Consider the following 25,696-nt stretch of genomic DNA (forward strand, 5'->3'; position numbering starts at 1 on the left):
AGTGTATGTAAATCCAAGGGCTTCTCCAGCTTTTGAGCCAGCTGATCATCAGTGTCACTTTATAGTACAGCTTCTAGACGAACATGAGGCAGCCTCTGAGTTTAGGCTGTTTTTCACCTTACCATATGTATCTGTACTTCTGAGCATCTCAAAACATTACCTTCTTGAGTCCTGGCCCCACGCAACCTGCATCATCTGAAGGTTTTATTTAGCTTTGATAGAGCTGCCTATATGAGTAAAGCTTCAAAGGACTAAGTTTGTACTTACAGAATATATTTTTCAGTGGTTCCTCAGATGTGAAAGTTTTGTGATGATTCTTTGCAGAGGTTAAAATAGTTCACGTAACAGTTTGCCATAGCTGACCTTTGAAATGTCTCTTTTACAATGCATTTTTGTGAAAAAATATATAAATCACTTGTTTATTTAAAGAATCAGTTTCACTGCAGTTAGATGCAGAAGGTGGCACTTTTGTATGTGCCATTAAATAACATTTCCTAAGATTTTTAACATTCTGTCGCCGAAACTGCTTGATATAGGAGTTATATTCAGACAAAACCAACATGGACTTTTGAAAACTTGGGGGTTTTGAGTTACACTAATATGCTCAGTACATCTTTTATACACACACATACATATATATGCTGACCTGTTCTTTGAATAAAGAGCATTATATGTTCAAAATAATACATGGAATCCAGCTCCAAACAACTGGGAAGCAGTTTGTTGGAACCATGGTAGGTACCCATCAGATCTGCCACTTATTTTTAAGTTCTTCATATAATAAAAATAGAGCTTTGTGTCATTTTAGGAGTCAGTTGCTTAAAATGTTGTACTCGGTTACAATTAGGAAATCTCATTGACCAACTGATTAAATAATTAGCTAATACAAACCAGTAAATATGGCATAGCACCAATCACCAAATTAATTATATCATTTCATATAAAGCCTTTGTATACAAGCATTTCCCCATCTTAAATGAGCACTGAACATTTATTAGAGGGAATAATAGCAATCCTGATTCTTTCATTAACTGAAAGTTATAAAAATATTTGAGTGAATCAAAATGGTCTGTTTTCCAGCTTGCAGCACACTATGTATGTATGCCTCCATGTACACAAATTCAATTATCCTGTATTTCAGAGTAAGTCAAATAAATGATAGTCTACTTTAAAAAAAAGACCTCACATATATTTCTCCTGACAAAATAGTGTGTTTGAACAGAATTTTCTGAAGCAAATTATTTCAGACAAAAAATCTCAATAGTCAAGTAACAGAATTTTTCCAACTTGACCTTCAGAAAATTTGGCTTACAGTTTAGCCATAAAACTCATTTTCTTGATGCTAACAATGAAAATATTGTCTCAAAATATTTGTTAATAAGTATCCACAGCAATATGAAGTGAATACAAAGTGAATTGATTTAGCTGAATAAGATTGACTGTAGTACAGACATTTTTCTCTGTATTGCCAGAGGAACATTTTATTCATATGTAGCTTCCTTTACACCTGTTTTTAATCACAAAGAGTTAAATAAGGTGTTTAATGTCCAAACTAATAACTTCAGATGTCTTCCAGGAAACGGCATCACTAGCACTCCCTGCTGTGGAACATGCAGGGAAAAAACCCTGATAGGAAGAAGATAAAGTACAATAAAGTGTGTACTTTAGTCTTACAGAAAGAAATACTGTAATGATGATGTCATTTGCCATTCCCAAGCTGAACTGCTGCAAATTAGGTTTCTTCTTTCCTATCTCCAAACTATTTCTCATACTGCCACTTATAGAGATATTTAACAGCCAGTGATAAACAGGTTAAAGGGATCTGAAAAGCAAGTTATGCATATGTATTCAATACACTGGTACACCTTTTCTTGAAAAGCATTAGTATGACATTGTGACATTGTGCTATAAAACTTCAAGATAAGAACATCTGAGTGACATTAAAGTGTTGGGGTTTTTTTCCAGAAGTATGCCCATGCTGGAGTGTTTGAAACTCTGCAGGATGAATTTGTCCAGGACAGCAGTCAATGAAAATTGGTTATCTCATACTACCGATGGCTCATGTAACAACTCTAGGTTTGCTCTCCTTCTTGGTCTTTATTTACATTTTTGCATTATTGTGGAGACTCGTGTGAGAAAGATAGGGGGTTAATATTTCTACATTCATCTAGAGTTTCTGAGTTTTACCCTTTCCCACAACACAAAAGCAGAGCGTCCAGTCTATTTCCTACTTCTTGCATTTTGGCTCTTTCATTCCTCCAGTGTCCCCAAGAAAACCTGAATTATGCCTAAAAGCATCTCTGGGATATATTTGTTTATTATTTTCCTATTATATGGCAAAAGTGTGGTATGAGCCCAGTGAGGCTACATGGTCATTGTGAATTAATGCAGCAAATAAGCTCACTCACTCTTTTATTGCAAAGGCACCCTGAAGTTCAGCATCTTCTGATGTCTCTGAAAAGCTTCATTTTGTAACATTGTTAGCATTCTTTTAAGGCAAATTTATGTACATACTTCAAAATGCATTATTCTATAAGCTGACTTTTCAAAAAACAGAACAACATAAAAGCTTTGATGACAGGGAAAAAAACCCTTTCCTAAATTTTGTGCTCAGTAATTTCATCTTGTTTCCAATAAAGGTAATGACAGTTTTGTTGACCATGATATGACCTAAATACAATTAAAAATACCTAATGTTACATTATATAGCACATTATAGCTATTAGGCTAGAATGATATTTAATAAGTTACATGCTCAGCAACTAAGACATAACAACAATTGATTGTGCCATTTATTTCTGCCTTCTCATAAGATATGTTGGGGTACAGAGTTTTGTTTTGGCGCATTTTGGTGTTTGGTTGGTTGGGTTTTATAATATACAGAACTCTGTTTCCTTCAGACTATAGATTAGACAGAAATAAGTAAATTACTTCATTTAGGTAAAATATCACTAAGTTCCTCAATGCACTGTGTTACCAGAACTTCTATCATTTTTAATACACTTATTCACAGGCTATGTCAGGAAAATAAAAAAATCCTCTTCTTATTATCCTCCAAAAAAAAAAAAAAAAGGAACTGGGGCATAGAATGGATACTTCATTTACTTCATTTGTATAAAAGCTTGTATTTATTATCATCTGGGGAACTGAAGCTGCACCTCCCAAGATCTAGGTCTGATACCCTAACTGTACACAACACTCTGTTTTGCTTTGTCTTGTTTGGAGTGTGTATTACATAAAAAAATTATTATTTCCATAAAAAGATAGGCAAGAAACATAAATTCTTTACTCCAACTAGACAATATTTGCAGTAAAAGAATTATTCCAAGCTAAAGGGTGATTATGACTCTCTGTCTCATCTAGAGTACAGCACACAGAAGAAAGATGCTGACATGGGGCATCCACAAGCTTTGTAGAATATTGCAAGATTTGGACATATTGTCAAAACTAAATGTATAGCACAAACCAAAGATGAGAAATTGTGTTTTTCAGTTCCTTTTAATTTATGCACTCTAATTTTTTTATTTTTTTATTAAAGCTATTAAAAGAATGCCAGGCTTTTCCTTCTGCCAAGTTCCAAAGTCGTGTTGCTAATCATGGAGGCATAGAACACTTAATAGTAAGATCATAAGATTTTTTAAAAATTTGAAATAATTCAGTAAGCTTGGTATGGAAGCTTTTTGCTACTCTTCTCCTATAATTATATGTTGCACAAATACACAGAGATTATTTTTTTCTAAGCCTAAAACGACTGACTCACAACAGATTTGAAGTGCTATACTTCCCTACAATCCATTATGTGTAGGTGAATTTCAGGTTGGCTGGCTACACAATTGTGGGAAAGTAAATTGCAATACTGAATCAACTGTACATCTCTGGGCATTGATGCTTGCTCATAAGAATTCAACAATCAGAACTCAGGGGAAAAAGGGTACTAAAGCTAGGATAAAGTCTAATTTGAGGCTATACAACATTGCAGTTCTATTCTAAATAGCAGATTTGAGGCTGACTGAGGTATTTTCTTGTTACAGATCTCTGTCACAATGTCTGGGGCAGAAACTGTCTGTCACACTGTGCTGGTTTCAAAGACAAAACTTATTGCAGGAAGTGCTTGAATACAGAGGTCAAAAACAAAGGAAGTGGGTGCAGAGGCCAGAGCAGCTTTCGTTGAGCTGCTCTCTCTTGTTCCAGCTGTCTTGGCAACACACTGTAGAACTAAATTACCAGACTGGCCAGAGGTGTTTTGGGGTTTTGAGAGGGGTTTATAGGTTGTTTTTTTGTTGGTTTTTTTGGGGGGAGGTTGGGGGGGTGAGAGGGGAAGGGGAGAAGAGGGGGATTTTTGTTTGTTTTGTTCGGGTTTTGTTTCATTTTGATTTTACTTTCTCAGAAAGAACTATATTCACCTGATTAATCCAAGAAGACACATTCTGCATGTTGTTTTGCAAACAGCACTGCATAATAAGACAGACCTACCTATAAATAGGCACATACTATTGGAAATACACACTGGTTGGGGCCCTGTGCCCCTAACAGCCTCTATCCCTAAAGATGTTCTTTACCCCACAGAAAAATGTATGATCAGGAAGTTCAAGCCAAAGTGTGGGAACATCTGACATTAACAAACAGGTTCCTTCCCTGCTTCTCAAAGCCTCATCCTTTAATCTTACATCTTTGAGCAGGTTTTACCAGCAAAGGGGAGAACCACAGCCTTCCACAGAGATAACAGGTACATGATACTCTGCTGAGAAAAGTAGTAAGCAAGAATATAGAGTCCAATTAGTAGTCAGCCTCCTACACTTCAGTATGGAATAACTTCTGTATTTTAAATGGCAAATGTTTTTGTTCCCCATTGTTCAGTTCTGAAGCAGTTGCTGGTTTTTGTAATACCTTTTAAGTACCAAAGAATCCCACAGAAATGTATGGAAGTTGCTAACAATTTGGATGTTTAGGAAAGAACAAAACCCAAACAAAAGCCACCATCCTCTGCAGATTGTTAAACAGCAACTTTTCCCATTACTCACTCATTACTTTCATCCACCCATCCTTCTGGGTGAGGAGGGATAAATATAGCACAGCAAGCATTAATTATGCATCTGGAGACATCACTAGCAAAAGAACATGCACACACATGATGCAAGAGGGAGGAGCTGAAAGCTGAAAGTTCCAGAGGTCTCCACAAGCAACATATTGTCTATTAAAACAGAGAAATATACATAAACATGAACACTACAAGAAACAGGTTTTACACTTCTTGAAAATTTCAGAGTGCATGGCAAAGCATGGTGGTTTAGTTTAATTCCACTCTTCCTGAATAGTCACTTCAGTGTTTTATTCCTTTTTTCTACTCTCCTTGCATAAAAAAATATACCAACTGAGAAATCTTTCAAATTCAATACATGCATAACCACCATTCCTAGGTAAGATGAAGCAGAAAGAGTCACTAATTGTACATTGTAGATTCTATAGTACCTGCTGGTCCTACAAGACATTTTTATCCTAGGTTCTCCAGGTTCTCCTGCATCTATCACAATTCAGTCACACAATTTTCAGTTCTTCAAAAATTAAAAAATATGAGTATGCAAGTGCAAGAACAAAGGAGCCCAGTGAAGGGTAAGGTATTTTCTGCAGAAACTGTTATTTAACAAGAAAATGGCATTATTATAAACAGGAAATGCAGGGAAAAAAATCCAACTTGTGAGTCAAGCATTCCTGTGATATTGAGATTAGATTCATTACAACTTTGCCAATAGAATTTCACCCCTTCTTTACAAAAACCTGTTTCTAGACCCCTCTCACTATCCAAGTGGGAAAGTAAAAAGAAAGTAGCTGAGCCAAAGTAATGCATCATTCATTGAGAACAGAGTGTAAGTTGTATGTTATGTTTCAGTCTCCATACCATCTGTACAAATAACAAAAAACAAATAAAAATCTTTTGATAAGCCTTCATTTGGTGAGAAATACAAAAGAAATAGCAGACTAAAACCAAAGAGATTTCCTGTTTATACTGAGGAGATTATTAGAGACAGACCAATGCTACACTTAAGGAAATTCTTGTCCTAATTTTGGAATCCAAATTTGACTCCATACATACAGAAGTATCCAAAAACAAGCTGATATTTGTCCATCATGCTGGGGACCTTTTCCACAGTCACAAGAGAACAGTTCAGAGCTTCAGATTACTAAATGTTCTTCTCAGGTAAAGATGAAAGTGGACTGATAACAGTATAGTAGAAGACTAACAATACAATATAAAGCTCTCCATGCTTATGTTTCTTGCTGGATTCCCACTCAGATGAGTAAAGTTGCTGTCAGCTGATGGTGTTGGAAAACATATATGCCTAATTAAGAACAACCTATTTTAGTGCAAGCAGAGCAATGTCCACATTACAAAATCAAAGTAGAAACAGATGCTAGTGGACATATTTTCAAAAGAAGGCAATGATTGAATGGACATAAAAATAAAATAACTTCAAAGTCTCCCAGGGTTTGTCTCTGGATCAAAATGGAGATAGCATGAGTTACACCATGATGGTGTAAGATGGACATGGCAGCACATTTTAATACTATTAACTCACCATAACCAAAAACACCACAGGGTTATGGATTTATTTCTAGTCATTATACTGGTGATTCTGAGTGACAGAGTTGTTCACATGATTCTTCTGAGTTAGATCACTGTGCTACATTTGGGTCACGTGTGGAACATTCTGTACCTTGGTTGCCTTCATCAGCTAAACAGGTAAGTGAGCAAAAAAGAAAACTTGACAAGTCCATTGATTTTGGAGATTCTATTTTAAGCTTAATGACCACTTATATATAATGAATATATATATTTCATCATACTGGCCCATAAACTGACATATTAAAAATAATATTTTCAAATTGTTATCTACAAGGAAATTTATTGGCATTCATCTTCTACTTCTAGTGAATGGAAATGCATGTTAATTCTCTTCTTCATTTACCACTTCAAATTGTATTCACTGTACAGTATATTAATTTGTCTTTTAGTGGAAAGATAAGTAAATGTGTTTGTAAAAATTGTTCATAATGATAGGTTCTTGCTGCTATTTATACTGGTTATGCTAAAATATAAAGTCCAACCTTACACTTGTAAAATGTTATTCACCTGCAAATTTCATGACATTTTACATATATTAATCAATTAAGTCCTACTATACCCATCTCAATTAAGCATTAATATCCCAATTTTACAGTTAGTTACACTGAGGATAGCTTGAAAGGTTGGCTGTCTTGCTAATACCACTCAGGAGTGGGGATAAAACCCACAAATGATAATCACTTTTCTATGTGTAATTAAAAACGAGAAGTATTTTCCCTCTTGTAGAATGTAGAGTATAAAAATAAAAGCCAAAATCAATGGACAAAAGTTGGGGCTATAACAGGACTTCAATCTCTTCTTATGAAACAAATTGGAGAGAGGTGAATATGTATGATCAAGAGATTTCTACAGGAAGTTCCACAAGATGTGGTCTTGTTGATCAAAGCAAAAACAGTGGCCCAGAAGTACAGCCCATACTAAACTCTCCCCACTCCCCAAGCCAGGCTAAGCATCTCACACTGAACAGAACTTCCACTTTGTACCATTTGGAGAGGTTTTTTTCAGCTGACTCCCTTAAAATTAGTCCAGGTTACTTTATGCTTGTTTTAACAACAAAAATCAATATATCCATTTAACATAACCATATAGTTTCAGATCATAATACTTCTATCAAATTTGCCAGTCTAATGCCGTTAGAAAATAATTTTATTTCAATTTCTTATGCAAAATAGAGGTCCTCCTGTTTACCCTGTTGCTGAGCTATGATAATTATTACTGATTACAAAATGGCAAACCAGTGTGTTTGCATGTGCACATAACCTTTATCTAGCAAGCATAACTGCATTACTTTTCTGTATGCTTATAATACTAATATCTAGTACTCATAATTTACTGGTTTAAAAGTGCTTTCTTATAAATACCTTAATTTATAATCCTTTATTGGTTTTAGTCCTCTAATTTGGTATGGAAACAGCTACAGGTTTCTCATTTTTTATCTGATTTCTGTGTGTTCTGTGTGGGTGAAAAAAAAATAGGCTGCTTTGCTATATTTTGCTGCTACCATACTTCTCAAAGGGGTCAGTGACAAATCATGATCTTTTGGCATTGTCTTTCAGATTTTGCACCAAATGAGGCAGGGATGATACAGGGGTAATATCATTTAATCTTCATGTTCTATCCTTAAGACTAAATCCATGAACTAAACAACAGAACCAAGAGAGTAGAGGCAACCTCTATTCTGGCACTTCATTCTTTTCTATGCCCAACCTTGTATGTTTAATGTCCTTTTATTTGAGAGTCACTAAGATTGTCATTGACATTTGGAGCCAGATACTGAAAAGCACGTCTATAATGCCCTGGTATTTCCTCCTTGTAAGATAAGAAAGCCTCAGCTCCAAGTCCTGTTTATGTGGAATGGGCTGATTTCCAAACTGGCTCCACAACTGTTCCTTACCACCTCCAGCCATGGGCCATTCTAGTACTGTGCATATCTTGTAATCACTTAATCAATGCTCCATGTCTAACACGGCCTCTCAGGTGTGCTCTGTAAAAGCAGTCTGACCCAATGTAGCAGTTAGTGACAGCTCCCAGCATGCCAAAAACCTGTTAGAGGACACCTAGGGGACAGCCATAGTGCTCTGGTGTCTGGCAGCCCCAGCTCATTCAAGAGGGAAAATCAGCCTGGCATAAAGGACAGACTGGAACACCAGTTTTCTACCCCGGCACAGTCTGTATCAGCTAGAGGTTCCTGAGGCCATTCAGCCTGTCATCCACCCCAGTGTAACAGATCTTTTGATATTCTAGTGCCCACACCAAGGACAAGTAACTGGAGAAATCCGTAGCTGTTAAAGATCTTTTTTTTTTTCCCCTGGAGTACTTCATAATATTCCACAAACAAGTATACATAGGCCTTTTGGAAAGATATAAGGGCACTACTGACATCCTTATCTTTTCAGTATGTAGCTTTCAGGGATTTTCCTTCAAGATACTCATCTCCACACTCAGAAGCATCCATGCCAAGGTGCCATCAAGCGACCTCCTCTTGTGTGCTACTGAGAAACCTTTCCTCAGCACTAGTCCAGGCTACTTCCAGCAAGCCAAATCTTCTCAGGTCTCACTTCATACCTGTGTGTCCCTACAACATCGTAATTTTGTTTAGTCATTGGTTAAAAGTCAGAAGACTAAAAAATTAAAGGTCGCATTACTTTCAGACAGATTTCTACAATTTTGTGTGAGACATAAAATGTGTGGCACATGTCTGATGGCTCTAAGGGGGCACATGAATATCCATGGCCTTCTGGATATTGGTGTACCTCACATGAATAGAGAAAATGAAGCCCAGCATGAGCCTGTATGATCCCAGTGCAATGCCCAATTAAGTGAACTGCCTGCTAAACCAGCCTCAAACTTTATGTTAGCAGGAAGGAAATTATTTCTTCCAGGGGGAAGCCTAAAAGTGAACAGTGTATGCCAGCAAAGCCTGAGAGCATCTTAAACTGACAGGGTAGGTACAGCCTCTGATAGGCTTGGCACACCTCAAAATCATGGGAAAGCTGAAGAAAAGCTTTTTTCCAGCCCAGCAGTGACAGTTCACCCTCCCCTGGAGCAGTCATGCTGGGTTCAGCACCACTGCAGCCCACAGTGTGCCTGAGCTATGTTCCCTCCTTCACTTGAGATACTTGTTCTCTCTATAAATATCCTTTAAGGATTCCCTACTATTAGGGAAAAGAGAGTTATCATTAAGGCTCCTCTCCAACTCATTGGCATCTCACAATTCACACACAGGCTGAGGGGACGGCTTTTTCACTTTGTAAGCAAGCAAAATTTGTTTCACTGCTTGACTCAAAACAAACAAAAGTGCCGAAATAATTTTACATATATTTTTATAACACGAGACACTTGCAGTGTTTCAGGTATAATAAAAGCACTTGGGTTAGTTCAGTAATTTGCACAAGTCATTTAAGTTATCCTAGAAATGTATTATGACCAAAATGTTGTTATTAGAAACCAACTCCCTGAAAAACACTAACTACTGAAAAATTATTTTCTCTACATTTATAAATTATCCTAATGTTGTTCCTCATCCATTACTGACAATAGTACCTGAGTGACATGCATTATGCATTAAATATATTTATGATAAGTCAGACCTATTTGTATTAAACAGTGATATCATATATTCGCTTAAGATTTAAAAATGTTAAAGTTGATAGCATACCTATCAGAATATCATAGATTAGATTATAGTGGATATCTTCAGGCAATTTTATTTTATATAGAATAGAAAGGTGGAAGACTAAGCATTTTTAATCCAAAAACTGTGCTCACAACTGACCTAAACTGACAAAAATCAAGAACTTCGTATCTGAACTTGTCACTTAAAGGTGAAGCAAAAAATCCTTAACAGGAAAAGGGCAAAGAATCAAAGTCATCCTTAGTATATGAGCAGAGGTAAAAAATTCAAATAACTTTTTGGAAGATAACATGGGGCCAGTAACCACTGACTACTATCTAAAGGTCTGTATCAAAGATGTTGCCAGTCTCCAGCTGTTAAATAATCTGTGAGCTGAGTTCATAGGCATCTCCGTCACAGAAGTCCCTTCACACGACTGATATTTTTGCAGAAACAACAGAGAGCATATGAATGAACTGTTCCCTAATTATTCTGGCAAGGCAGGGGAGGACATTCTGCACTTCATTCTCTGGTGTCATCAATTTGATGTCTTTATAACTGCTAAATTAATTTTTCTGTACTTCAGGAGTCTGATTCAGTTCTTAATCTTCTAAGGATGAAATTCACCCTACCTTTCAAAGTCTTAGGAAGTCCCCAGTGCAACAGATCTTTTGATATTCTACTGCCCACACTGAGGACAGGTAACTGGAGAAATCTGTAGCTGTTAAAGATTTTTTTTTTTAATTTCTGGAGTACTTCATAATATTCCACAAGCAAGCATACAGGCCTTCTGGGAAGATATAAGGGCACTACGGATAAACATTTGATCTATCTAGAGACATGCAGCCAAGAATGTGTAAAAAATACCAGACCATCTTTAGCCCAACACTCCTCCAAGAGGTAGCACTTTTTTTGTGTGTATATATACTACAAACATAAATATACCCTACCATGGATTGGGTATTTTGGCATCCCATGATTATTTACTGTTCACTGTAAAAATGTTACTGCTTTCATTACTCCATAATAAATATATAAATAGAACTACAGACTGCCACAGGAAAGAAACATATTTCCTTCCAACTTTTCTCTCTGTTACACCAAGTTGCTCACCCAGAACTCAGCTGAACTAATCTTGTCCTGTGCTACTGCACATAACAGAGATTTTCATGCCATCCTAGGCACAGAAATTCCAAATGTTGGCCAAAAAAATCAAGATCAACTTATCTCCATATCTACAACTGAGCTCCAGTTTTCTTTATTGCACAAATGATTATAAGAGTCATATTGAAAGGAGACGATTCTGGCCAAGAACAGCTTTTACTTTCACAATAAAGAGCTCATTACAGTTCCATAGTTGTTTATATGCATGCCATAATTAGAAATATACCCTTTCAAAAAATCCTGTCTACATAGTTTTCATGATGAGTAACAAAAAAATGGCATCCGGGTTGTTATTTTTTCTCCTTTGGTTTATGAGTATTACTTATTGTTAACAGTAATAATTTGTCCTACAAATTACTCATGATTTCAAGGTCACAGGCAAAAACATCATACTGTATAAATAGAAAGTAAACAATAAGAACACTAACTTCAGATATTATAGAAATCTGTAGCAACTACTAATTCAAAGAATCAAACATCATTATTACATGCATAAGTTGTATTATTACATCCTTTCATGAATTTGAAAATCAGTGGGGGAATAAGAAACCTTGATGATGCATGTTTGTTTCCAATGACTGAGTAATGCAAAACACAGAAGTTGCAGCAGCACCAGCATGTTTAATTCTGACAAGAAATCATGGCATTCAAACAGGAATGAGATGATCCTCTTGATTTGACTATGCTATTATACAGCCAGTCACACCGCATAATGTCGGAGCTTTTCTACAGGCAGTGTGAGATTATGTTCTTGTATTTTTCTGCCATGGTAATGCACTAAAGCATTTACTGTCTTATCCTGATTACAACTCTTTGTAATGGAAAACTAAATACCAGAACTCTGTTTCACAGATATGGAGCTGCAAAATGTAGTTGAACACTGTTAATGGTACACCTGGAAATGATACTTAAGTGTCACTAACTCTGTCTAGTCTCTGTTTTTCAATGGCCACAGTTTCAGAAGTTTACTTGAACAGAATATACTGTAAGGACTTGTGTCTTTAATCTCTACTCATAACACTAAATGTAGTACATTTACCAGAGCTGAGAGTACCTGAATGAAACTTGTCAGAGAAAAAAACTCTTCATAGGCTCATGCTATTGCCTACTTTGTTTTCCATTAAGAATATGAACTTTGTGTGAATGATGAAGAAAAAGAAGAAATAAATCTCTTTTGAGGTGGGGTTTTTTTATGGGAAAAAAATTACATAAAACAGAACACTCTGCTCAGTTAATGAAAAATAAAATATTACAATTAGATGAAATAACACGTGTGCTTAATCAATCTCAGCAAACATGCAAAACTCCCCTTAGAAAGTACACTGAATTTAGAGGAACAAATTTTCATTGTTCAGGTGTTGAGAGCAGTGATCAAGAAGAAATGTTGGTACAGGCACTTGTTTGGCTAATGCCTTTTCTTTTAAACGTGGGAAATTTAGCAAGCAGAGTTTGTATTGTCCCTTCCTAAGTAGCCCTTAAATGTTCCTTTTGACATCTTGTGAGATTTTAAACTAATCACGTAAGTTTTTCCTTTCCACCTTACTGGTGGCTCAATTATTTCATCTTACTTGACCACAAGATAGAAGTAGCTGTGTGCACACTTTTCAGATGAACTCACATTTTCTAATATTTGGCACATTTTCTTACTATCTTTTCTTTCTTTACCTCCAGGTAAGCCACATGGCACAACAATGAGCAAAGAGGTAAGACTCCAGTTGAAATGATGTCATGCTGAAAATTAAATTTATACACAAGTGTTCCGAGTCTGGGTCATAGCTGGGTCACTCCTCTGAGTGGGAGGCAATCCAGCAAGGAGCACTGGATAATGATTTCTCTAAGCTGAGGCCCCTTTCAAGAAATATAGCACAAAGCTTTACCTTGATATCTGAATCTAATCTGATTCAATGTGTGTAATTACTGATATTTGTTGTGTGGTAGTAAGAAGTGATATTATTTTGTTATATGCTATATTATGTCTCCTGTTCCTTTCAACCTACTAGCACCCAGAAATAAGCTTTCTGGTATCTGAACCCTTACCCAGAGATAGTGGTTTAGATAAGGACTAGCTGGCTGAGGCTTTTTACAGAACACATATTGTTTAGAGTTGGAGGGATTAATAATTTTTCTTGAACAAAGAATGGAGCTTGTCTTGGTTCTTTAGGCACAGCTACATATGGTCAGTGCTATTTTTTTTTTTTTTTTAGCTGTATTTATCCACTGCGTTCATTTGCTTCCAGGTAGAGCTATCACACACTCCTTCCTGACCTTGAGATGAGCTTTTCTGTAATGGCTTCTAAGGGTTCCATCTTGGGATGGTAGGAAGTGCCTGCAGAACATCTCTGCTCACATACAACTAAGCAGGCCTTCAGGGGAGACACAGGCCCTTCTAAGCAGTCCAGGCTGATGCAACAGGCTTTGCAAAACATCTATGAGTCTTTAAAGCACAATCACATCAAAAGGTAAAGCAGCCCATATAATTTCCTTCTGTTTTGCCAGTTGTCAGGCTCTTGCATGTTGCGTCGCCAGTGATTTTGCACTCAACCTGCAAGGTTTCCTGCTGCCACCTGACAATGCTGCAGTCAGGCACAGGCTGACAACCACAGCACCAGGAGAGCGACTGTCAGGGCCACTTTGCATGAAGCACACGCAGCTCCAACCCAGCGAAGCCCTAATGTGTTGATTTACAGAGTCCTCTTGGCTGACATGGGAAAATGAGTCTGGTCATGGTTGATTTAACATTTTATGGGCAAAGAGTCAGTCTGCTATAGTAAGTTTGGACTAGTGCAAATATTTTACACATTTACACACAAGTACGCGGGAAAAAATATTCAAGACACTCTGCGGTTTTGATTCTCACATCCCTCGAGCTCTAGCGAAACTAACGTGAGTTTCAATCAATTAAACACAAAGGTGTGCGCTGCGGGTCAGACCCGCAGGCTGAGTAAGCAGCTCCCGGTCCGCGGGAGGAAGGAGGAGCCCGCCAAAGGCTGCAGCGTGCCCCCGCCCCGCTCGGGGTGTCCCGCAGGCCCCGCCGCCCCGGCCCCGCTCTGCCCGCGGCGGGGCGGGCGCAGCCGGCGGGCGGGAGGAGCGCTGCGGAGCGCAGCGCAGCGGAGCGCACACGGGCGGCCCCGCCCGCCCCGGCGGAAGCGGCGGCGGCCGGGGCTGCCCCGGGGCTCTGGGCGGCGGCCCCGGCGGCCGTGCCCTCCCTCCCGCAGGCGTTGCCGCCCGGGCCTTCCCGCGGAGGGCTGGGCTGACTTTCCCCGTAATGACGGCGGCGAAGCGGCGGCTGCGCTGCTGTGCTGCGCTGTGCTCGCCCCAGCCCGCCGCCGGAGCGGGCAGTGACCCCGCGGGGCCGCTCCGCCGCCTGCCCGCCCTGCCCGCTCTCATCAGCCCCCTCTCCCGCCGGCACACCGGCACTCCCTCCCAGACGAGCGCAGCTGGACGGAAAATAAATTCAGGGAAGAAAAAAAAAAAAAAAAAAGAAAGCCTGTCAAACCTACCTCCGGCTAGTTCATCCCCCGAAAAGAAAGGGGGGAAAACGCGTATGCCTGCGTGGGGGTGCCAAGAGAAAGATGAGTGTTTCTTTCATTAACCTAATGGTAATTGCAAAAAGACTCCCTTTTTGTCAGCTTCACCTAATCAAAACCGAATATCTGTATGTGGCACTGACAAAATCAGTAAAACTTCACCTTCGACTTTATTGATCTGAACAGACAGGCAGAGTTTTCTATGGTGTTCAATTTAGGGAATTAAAAAAAATCACTCCGCTAACAGCATTTGGTACATTTCTAACCCATATGTCACCTCAGTGCTTTAAATAATTATATTTGCATGCAGGGAGTGATTCATAAATATGTCAGGATTGTGAAATATAGGCAGGCATTTCAAACTTTCTATTTAAAAAACATGAATTATGGCCACGAAAAATGTGTTCCCATTTAAGGGTGATACGAAGTATTTGGTGTCTAGTACGGAGGCCCATCCATCATATAGACAATAAAGAGAGTTTTTGCCTGACGTTGGAAATTTATGGTTGCCCTTCTCTGCCCTAATAACTCAAGCATTGTGTCAGCCTGTGACAGCCTTTGCAGAAAAACAGCAACCCTGTTATCAATCAAAAAGCCCTTTTACATTTTTAGCAAAACTCTGATCATCCAGACACCCTTTTAATGTATATATTACATCATTATAGATCATTCTGCACTTTTACTGCAACTCAACAAAATGATCCATCACTTCAGGACAGTCCTGATGAACGCTGATGTAAATTATTTGCACGTCGCTAGTACAGTACAAAATGAAAAATGTACTTTAGGTGGAATTAATTTTAGGGTGTAAAAAACTAAAAATGAAAGCAGTGGGGATTAGAGGAGACCTAAATGCATCGTTAGGGATAAATGAAAACAAGCTAATAGATATTAAAAATTAAGATTATTTCAACCTTTTGGGATCGTGGACCTAGACGGTTTCAAGAAAATAGCTAAGATATATTGCATGCTTCTTCGTGCCCCTGCCAAACATAGCCGTCTTGTAATTGAGTCGAGGATCATTGTCCATTTGTCATTAGGGTGTTTAGATAAGGATAATTATTTGGGTTCCAGTGCCCTTTCCAGCCACATCCTCAAAACCCTTCCTCGTATCTCAAAGGACGCTGTTCCTACACTGTACCTCCCTGTTGAAGACACATCTGGTTGATCTGCACAGTTTCCATAACAAAGTTGTCAATAAACACTCTCCACACTTGGGATCCGAGTGACGTGACGAAGCTGGAGATCGCCTCCATTGTGTGCCATGGTTAATTTCTGAGGGATTACTGTAACCAAATATGTGCTTAGTTGGTACAATTCTCTCCCGTAGCCTCCAGGCTTTCGCAGAAGATAAACACAAAGATGCCTTTATGATTGCTGAGATGGAGTGATCAGACCAAGGTGTTACAAAAGCTACAAGACTTTTTTTTTCTTTTTTTTTCCTTTTTGTTCACTCTTACAATCTAGACGCCAAATACCAATCTGAGTTACTTATGTACGAATTAGAAAACATTTTCGCTCGCATTGGGTACGATCATTTTAATCGTAGTACATTTAAAAACGTGAAATGACACTAAAAATCTCCATGCACTTAACAGAAAACATACCCAGCCTTGCTTGTGTCATTGCAATTATTTGACTTGCTCTCTCCCTCTCCCCCTAGAAAGTTACCTTAAGGCATATTTTAAATAACAGCTGTTTGCATAAGAAACACCTTAAACATAAAAGAGGGTAGATTTGGAAAATAGCTGTTGGCAAACGGGTTTCAACACGGGAGTAAAAATTTTCACACTCACACATGAAACAATGTCAAGAGGGAAATCTGTCAAAGGGCTAAAAAGAGAAAGGTTGGGGTGGGTTTTTTTTTTTTTTTATTATGAGGTGCATTAATCTCTTCCTTATCTGGGTGTAACAAAAGGAACAAAATTAGACAAACGCATTTGAAAACATTCTAGGCGAAGGTATGTTTCCGAAAGCAGTAAGCAACCATCCAAACAAGCAAACAAAAGTGATTTTCTGCTCGTTTAGTAAAAATGCCACCGACTACTAAAATTCACGTTCGCTTAAACGTGACTATTATTTTGAAGATGGCTCGGAAATTATCACCGCTTATAAAACGATTACCTACATCTCATGCAGAGTAAAATATATATTGCTTCTATGTGTTAGGAAAGTAATTACAACCATAAGGGTAAATATTTTCAGGTACTATGTGAACAGGGGAGGGGTTTGGAAATCGTACTTTATGTTAGCAAGCTTTCCAACGACTTGCTTTAAAAACATTCTGGAATAAATACCCCACACCTCTGCTGGATACCTGGACAGATGCATCAGTTATTAGCAGACCACATGCAGTCTCGCACTAAAAAAAAAAAAAAAAAAGAGAAAACAAATTTTAAAAGGGAAAAAAAAATAAGGGGGGGTGGGGGGGAAGAGCCTCTCCAAATGTACAAAATCGTGGTGGTGTATTTCTGATAATCCATCACATTTCTTCTTATATGAAGTACTATGATTCTTGTGAGAGGGGGTAAAAAAATTAAGAAGATGCACCATCTACAAAAATGGAATGCAGTGTATATCTTAATTAAAATCTTGGAGTAGATAGTGAAATGTAAGTACTATTAAAAGAAATAAATTTGATGCACCGGATGGACAGACACGTAACTGAATTTTGTTACGCATAGAAACACAACCCAGACACAACTCGGCAACTCTGTTTCTTCTAATTAAAATCTTAATCTTGTTCGAAACGATAGAAAAGAAAGAGGGGAGAAAGAAAAAACAAATAAACAAAAAAGCTGAACTAAAGGGCCTGTAGGGTTGTTGCTGCTCTGTTTAAAAGACTAAACGCCCTTTTCCAACATGATCTACAGAAGCTGACACTTAAATGGCAAGAGAGCAAGCTCGCAGAGCAGGCACACTGGTGTCGAGGTTTCTGCAGTTCCCTCTCCCGAGGGAAAAATAGTCAGTCCGGGTTTTTTGGGTGATCCTGACCAGGGTTTGCAGCTCGCCAGCCTGACCTGTCAAGCGGATTATTTTAGAGGGAGATTAATAGGGGAGGCGGGCTGCAATAATAATCGTTTTGTTTGATGTGACAACTTTGATAGGCGTTGATTTACTTACAAACTGATAGGCTTTTAATTGAGCGCCTCCATCCAGCTTGAGATGAAAGGAAAACCGCATTGAAAAGCTGCCCGAGTGCCCTCGAGCCTCAATACTGATTAGCCATCTCGACAGTGAATAGTTCAAGGCATTTTCAAACTTTTTTTCCTCTCTCGCTCTCGCTCTCCTCTCCTCCTCAAATATCTGCCAGCCCACTCCTTTTTAAGAGAAAATAAATCATTTCCATTGTGTGCAAATAAAATCGACTTGACATGCTTGCCAATAGCTGGTAGGTAAAGGAAAGTGTGGACTGGCACTTGTTAATTAATTCCTCCTTTGCTCTCCCTTTTTTTTAAGTTACAATTTTCCTCTGTAAAAGGAGGAAGACGGGTTCCAACCCTTGGATTTTTTTTCCAAAGGAATAAAAGCAACAGCCACCAAAACTTCAACAAGACTACACAAGTAAATGCCAAACAGCAAACCGTCTGCAAGGACTCATTAAACAAGAATCCCTCGCGAAGGTAACGAGCAGAACAGAATCCCTCTTCTTCGGCTCGAGAGAGGAAAGGAGCCCACAGCAGGCAGATCAGAAACTCCGCACCGCTTTCAAGCTGCAGCCCCGCCGCCCGCCCGATCCTACGCCTGTGCATCCTAACTCCGAGCCCCTCGCTGGGAATCGTTTTCTGCGTGTGTTAAGCGCAGTGAATAAGCTCTCAGAGCTCAAAAATGCTTTGGAGGGCGCAAAGGGGAGGATATGTCTTGGGGCTGATTTTTTACAAGGTTGTGCATAAAAAAGTTTACAGTACTGAGTGCGATTTAAATATCATTTCAAAGGCTGAGTGGAGGAAAAAAAAAAAAAAAAAAGAAAAGGAAAAGCGAATGAAAAAGCTGTCCTCTGAAGTTGCTAATTAAATTACCCTCTGATGCTTCTACTTCAGCCAGAAAGATCGGGGTTCGTGCTCTTCCCCCCGCTTCGTCCCTTGCTTTTCCCGTCGGTGCGCTGCCTGTTTTATACATGTACCGGCTATCGCCTTTGCTTCCTTGGCTTGCAAGTAAAACAACCCTTTCCCGAAATCACCCTCACCTCCACAAGAAAAGAGAGAGAGAGAAGGAAAAATGGGGAGGGAGAGCCTTCCCACAGCTGACTCTACCTTAAGACAATTAATCTTTAGTCTTTCACCCTGGGAGGCAGGATAAATACAACGAGAAAACAGATAGGAGTCTCCCCGGTCCTGTAAGGAAAACAGCTGTTCCAAGCACTTTAATGCAAATGAACACAAAGGAAGGTTTCAGCTTTTTTTTTTTTTTTTTTTTTTTTTTTTTTTTTTTTTTTTTTTTTTTCTTCCAGAGTTTTACTGCACTCCATTTATCAATTGGACTTGACAACAAAAGAAAGAACTGGGGGAAAACCTGGGGCAGATTCAAGTCACTTCCACTCTAGATAAAGGAAGGGGGGGGAGTTCCTCGAGGGCAAGTTGTGGGTCTTGTCAGTCCTATTGCAATATTGTGGGGTTTATGCAAGATTTCTTTCTCTACCTCCCCCCCCACCTTTTAATTTTGATGGTCTTGCAAGATGACCGCGGTGATTGCAAAATGAAAGTACGTTTATGACTTTCCACCGAGAAGTTGTGCCAATAAACCTTATAATTCAGAGAAAATATAGAAATTTAAAAGTTTGATAAAAATAATCGCATCTTAATTAAAGCAAAAGGAGCTCCATGTATTTATCTTACTCTCTACACTATAGTAAAAGACTAAAGTGGTTTAAATAAAATACAGCGGATATACTTACTGTGCTGCGAGATTTAAAGGGTACCGCTTGGCGGGGGCGGGGGAAGGGGGGGATACCGAGGAAAACCTGCCTCACATATACATCGTAAGAAGCGTAGGTCATTAAAGACTATCTGACACATCTGTTTAGGGACTGGGGCAGATCGGTGTTTCAAGGGAAGGAAAAGGACTTGGTTCAGCAGATCTAAACGTGAGAAAGTGAAAGTCCTTCCTCTCGTCCAACCCTTCCAGGATCAGCGCCTGTTCTGGTTGGAGTCCAGGTCAGGAATTGGACGCGACCCCTAAAGCACTTGCCTTGTTCTTCACTTGTCAAACGTGTTTTATCTCTAAGTGACCTTTTTGTTAATGTTGTAGATTGTGTGGGCCACCATGTCAGATCCGGAAACAAAAGTAAAAGATTGATTAACACATTTTGCCTGTGAAAAAATGTTATGGGATGAGGAGGTGGGGGGATAGTGGGAAGCAAAGTACAAAGAGAAAAGAAAAAGGCAACCCAGTGACTTGAAGGGTTGCGGATTCCGCTCGGGGCATCCGCCAGCACCGGTAAAAACGGGGTTGAGGGCAGCGGACTCGGTACCCTTCGGGAACGCACAGACACAAAGCAGGACATTTGTAGTGCCCGGGTGGACACAGTGTGCGTACCCAGAAGGCTCTCAGCACAGGCTAGCTGAAAATCAAACACTTAAATGGCGATCCAATACTCTCGTTAAAGCGAGGGGACGCCTTCCCAGGCCCCCACTACTGGCGGGCGATTCAGCCCGGCGGCTGCAGGGACGAAGGACACTTTCGAAGAGGCCCAAGAGGAAAGGGGAAGAGGAGTCCAGCAGCCCTTCTCGACAGGGCGTTGAGGGGCTAGGGAGGGCTATCGGCTGCTGGCAAACAAATCCAGTTTACTCCAAGGATTTATTCCGTAAATTAAAAGGGTTTTTCTCCGAGGAGCCCGTCTTTCCCTCTGTTTTCCTTCCTCCCTCTCCCTCTCTCTCTCCTTCCCCCTTCAAGTCACACCAGGCTTGTAATCAGCAACAAAAGCTGACATAAATCAAGGGCGGATTGACAGGGGCTGACAAATAACTGATTGATTGCGGTTGGGGAGCACTGACAATTGACGGCGGGGCGGAGAGTCCCGAAAGGCGGCGGCGGGCTGTGCGTGACAGCCCCGCGTGTGACGACCTCCCCCAATCCCGCCGCGCTCCCCGCGCCGCCGCAAGCCGCGCCGCAGCGCCCCGGCTCCCGCCCGCTGCCGCCGGCGACGTGCAGGCCGGAGCTCTGCAGGTTCTCGGCCGGGCCTCCCCCGCGCTGTCAGGCGGGAGGGGCGGGAAAAGCGCCCCGCGCCCTTCCGCGGGTCCCGGGGGGGACACGGCGCGGCGGCGGCCCCGGAGCGGTGCCGGCGGGCCGGCCCCGGGGAGGGGGGCGCGGGCCGGGCCCGCAGCGCCGTGCGTGGCAGGCGGCAGGTCGAGCTCGGAGCGCTGTGCGAGCGGCGGGGGCGGGCGGGGGGAGCGCGGCGGAGCCCGCGGCCGCCCCCCGGCAGGCGCGGCGCCCCCAGCCCGCGGCCGCTCCGCCGCTGCCGCGCGATCCGCGCTGGCTGCGGAGGAAGAAAAACGCTCGCAGCGCGTGATGTGAAACACAGAATTAACGCCCATCCCATCCTAGGAGCGAAAACAAGGAAGGAGGGGAGGGGAGAGGGAAGGCGGACGAGGAAAGGAAAAAAAAAAAAAAAAAAAAAAAGAGCGAGAGACCATTAAAAACGGAGGAAAAAAAAAAAAGCCCAGAAAAGGGAACGTCACATCCCCTTGACCCTCCAATCACCTCGGGGTCCCATTTGATTGGAAGGCGGCAAAGGCTTTAATCTCAGACTAATTCAGCTGCTTTTGAAGTGAGTTTCTTTGCCAGATCCCGGGCTGGATGGGCAGCGGCTCGCATCACAGCTGAGCGGCGGAGGCGAGCGCTCCGCGCCGCGCCAGCCGGGGGAGCTGAGAGCGGCCGAGGGGGACCGCGGCACACGCTCGCAGCCCCCACCCCCGCCCCCAGCACAGCCCAAGGATTACTCGGCTTTTTTTCCTCCTCTTTCTCTCCGGCCGGCTCCCCCTTTCCCTCCCCCTCCCCACCCACGCCCTCCCCGCCAGAGAGAGCCACGGGACATTGTATGTTTGTTTTTCTGCTCGGGGGGCGTGTGGCTTTTTTCCTTTCTCGCCCGCAGAAAGCGAGCGAGCGTTTCCGAGTGCGAGCGGCGCCACTTGCCCCAGTTTTCATGCGAGGTTTTGGGTCATGATCACATCGCCCTCGCTTTCTGCTATAAGAAGTAGTAAGCGCAGCAGCAGCCTCAGCGAGCCCGGAGGCAGCCCCCGCCGCAGCCGCAGCGCCGCCGACCTCGCCGGGCCGAACGGGCACGCTGGGAATAACGGCAGCAGCGCCGCCGCCAAGCCCTGCTTCCACGCCGTCCCCCCCTCGGACCCGCTACGCCAAGCCAACCGCCTTCCCATCAAAGTCTTGAAAATGCTCACGGCGCGGACTGGACACATTTTACACCCTGAATACCTGCAGCCTTTACCCTCCACGCCCGTCAGCCCCATCGAGGTAAGGACCCGGCCCCCGTCGCTTTCTCTCGTCCCTGCCCGGGCGCTGGCTGTGCATGGCGGCTCCGCCAGCCGCCCTCGGCACTTTCCTGCGCTTTGAAATGCATTTATACCGGGACAGGGGCTTTTTTGATCTCGACTTAGTGCGAGGAACCGCTCCTGGGTATTGTTTCCGTGCTTACTGGGATACTTTATAGTTCCTGTGTAAATTAATATTTTCTTTTTGCTATTTTAAGCTTTTTTTTTCTTTCTTTCTTTCTTTTTTTTTTTTTTTTTTTTTTTTTTTTTTTTTTTTTTTTTTTTTTTTTTTTGAGGGGAGGGGTGAGTGAACGAACCGATCCCCGCTGGGGTCACGATCCGGCCAAACAAATAAGCAGCGCTCCAAGCGTCAAACAACCTTGTTTTTGCAGGGACTGTTTTGGGGTGGGGGGGACACACACGGGACAGGACGACACGACGCGGAGAGCGACAGGCTCAAACGTGGGTGCGGCAGGATAACTATTTCGGCTCACCGAAATTCCTTTCAAGTACCGACACGGATCTGTACTTCGGGGGGCCTGTAGGTCCCCTTTTTGCTCTGTCGAGCTTGCCGGTCCCCCTCTCCGTAGCTCGCTGTTTGCGGGACCGAAACTCGAAACGGAGCTGGTGGTGGGAAGGGTGTGTCCGTGGGAATGAATGATTTCATTAAGGTCTCTGCGGAGCGAGGACACCCTTCTCCCGGGAAGCCCTGCTCGCCGGCTAACTCGGGCCCTGTTTATAAATAGTGCCAGCAGTCAGGGTGCAGAAATGCTGCAGTCGCTATAGTTCCCGGGCGGGTTTGCGGGCCAGCGCGGCCCGAGAGACGCCGAGCTCCGCGCTGCCCGGCCGCTGCCGGCGGGGCTGGGGGCATTGAAGGCGGCCGCGGCGGGCTAGCAGGGATACGAAAATCCCCAGCCCTTTTTAAAGGCTTTATGGAAAATGGTGCATTCAGGGGAGGGGGCTGTCAAGTTGATGAATGCGCACAAACTGTTCCTTACTTCCAGGCTGCACTCTGCAGAAACCTACGGGACAAGAGTCCTATGCATGCAAAGGGGGTTTTCTCGGACCCCGATTAAATCTCTTTCTTTGTGTGTCCTTCTGATTTCCGCAGCTGGATGCAAAGAAGAGTCCCCTGGCCCTTTTGGCACAAACTTGCTCGCAGATAGGGAAGCCGGACCCGTCCCCTTCCTCCAAACTCTCCTCGGTCACCTCCAATGGCTCCGGAGGCGACAAGGACTCCAAGTCGGGCCCCTTGAAGCTCAGCGACATTGGCGTGGAGGACAAATCGAGCTTCAAGCCGTACTCCAAGCCAGGCGCGGAGAAGAAGGAGCCGGGGGCGGCGGGCTGCGCGGGCGCCCCCGCCGCGGGGGTCGCGGCCGGGGAGAAGTCGGGATTCCGGGTGCCGAGCGCCACCTGCCAGCCGTTCACCCCAAGGACAGGCAGCCCCAACTCCAGCGCCTCCGCCTGCTCGCCCGGGCTGCTGCCGGCCGAGGGAAAAGGCGGGGAGGACAAGAAGGACTCGGAGGGCTGCGGAAAGAGCGGCAGCTCCGGCTCGGAGGGAGGCCCGGGCACCACCAGCATCAGCCACAGCCGGATTAGCGTGAGCTGTGCCGGGATTAACGTGGAGGTCAACCAGCACCAGGAGAGCACGCCGGGCTCCAAGCCCATCGCATCGGACTCCGCCTCCTCCTGCAGCAGCACCACCGCCACCTCCTCCACCTCCGTTCTGGGCTCCGGCCTCGTGGCCCCCGTCTCCCCTTACAAGCCGGGCCAGACCGTTTTCCCCCTGCCCCCGGCGGGCATGAGCTACCCGGGGACGCTGGCTGGAGCCTACGCCGGCTACCCGCCACAGTTCCTGCCGCACGGAGTGGCTCTGGACCCCACCAAATCCTCCAGCCTGGTGGGGGCCCAGCTGGCCGCTGCCAGCAGCCTGGGCTGCAGCAAGCCGGCGGGGTCGAGCCCGCTGGCGGGCGCGTCGCCGCCGTCGGTGATGACGGCGAGCCTGTGCCGAGACCCCTACTGCCTGAGCTACCACTGCGCCAGCCACCTGGCAGGCGCCGCCGGAGCCTCCTGCGCCCACGACCAAGCCCTCAAGTCCGGATACCCCCTCGTCTACCCCACCCACCCTTTGCACAGCGTCCACTCCTCGCTGACCGGCGCCACGCCGCCTTCGCTAGCCGGCCACCCTTTGTACCCCTACGGCTTCATGCTCCCCAATGACCCCCAGCCACACATCTGCAACTGGGTGTCGGCCAACGGACCCTGCGACAAGCGCTTTGCCACCTCGGAGGAGCTGCTTAGCCACTTGCGGACCCATACTGCCTTCCCGGGCACCGATAAACTGCTCTCCAGCTACCCCAGCTCCTCGTCGCTGGCCAGCGCAGCGGCTGCAGCCATGGCGTGCCATATGCACATCCCCACGACGGGCGCCCCGGGCAGCCCGGGCACGCTGGCCTTGCGCAGCCCGCACCACGCGCTGGGACTCGGCAGCCGCTACCACCCCTACTCCAAGAGCCCCCTGCCCACCCCCGGGGCCCCCGTGCCCGTGCCCGCTGCCACCGGACCCTACTACTCCCCTTACGCACTCTATGGGCAGAGACTCACCACAGCCTCGGCCCTGGGGTACCAGTGAGTGCAGGCAGCGGGGCTCTGACACACAACACAAAGTCTAGCGGTAAGGGAAGGAAGCCCTGCGAAACTTTATAAAAGTTGGAAAGAAAAAAAAAAAATCTGACTTTTTATAAAATAGTGTTCATTTGAGGACTGGATCCATGAGCACTGTATTTATTTATGTTAGCTTCAAGCGGGACAACGAATCATAAAGTGCATTACTAAACTGAGCTCAATAGGTAAAAGTGGAACACCCATTGTAGAATATAAATAAAAAAGATAGAGGTCTTCTCTTTAATGTTACTTTAAAATTGCTATGATTGTATTGTACGTTCTTATTTAATGTCTCATTGAAACAAAAAAATTTACATGCATGTTTGTTACTAAAAAACAACTCGCAATTTGTCAGTTATAATTTCAAATTGCAATTATTTTTAAGGTGTATACCCTTGAAAGAGAATTGGTATTTTTTTGTATGTATTCTGGAAGAAAAAACAAAAACAATTCTATTCCAAAAACCTCATTTGCCTTATTTTGTTCTTTAAAAGGAACACTTAACTATTTTTAATTTTTAAGTCCACCCTGTAAAAAGGGTTAAGTAAGGTTTACGTCATGTACTAAAATAGACAATGTATCGCTTTAAAGATTAAAATTCCGTATATTTGATGTATTAAAA

General features: G+C 43.1%; 1 protein-coding gene across 1 annotated transcript; it reads left to right on the top strand.

Moving 5' to 3' along the window:
• Nucleotides 1-21,674: 21,674 nt before the first annotated feature.
• ZNF503 (zinc finger protein 503) lies at nt 21,675-25,696 on the top strand. The gene is made up of 2 exons (XM_079312589.1): nt 21,675-22,393; nt 23,522-25,696. Exons 1-2 carry the CDS (start codon nt 22,085-22,087, stop codon nt 25,040-25,042), a joined length of 1,830 nt encoding a protein of 609 aa, XP_079168715.1. The 5' UTR covers nt 21,675-22,084; the 3' UTR covers nt 25,043-25,696.

This window comes from Erithacus rubecula, assembly GCF_903797595.1.
Source record: "Erithacus rubecula genome assembly, chromosome: 9".
Lineage (NCBI taxonomy): Eukaryota > Metazoa > Chordata > Aves > Passeriformes > Muscicapidae > Erithacus > Erithacus rubecula.

What these genes read in the sequence shown, in the direction of transcription:
- ZNF503 (XM_079312589.1), top strand. Translation starts at nt 22,085, where the DNA reads ATGATCACATCGCCCTCGCTTTCTGCTATAAGAAGTAGTAAGCGCAGC. An exon ending in CGCCCGTCAGCCCCATCGAG is followed by an intron (nt 22,394 to 23,521) that starts GTAAGGACCCGG and finishes TGATTTCCGCAG; the next exon opens with CTGGATGCAAAGAAGAGTCC.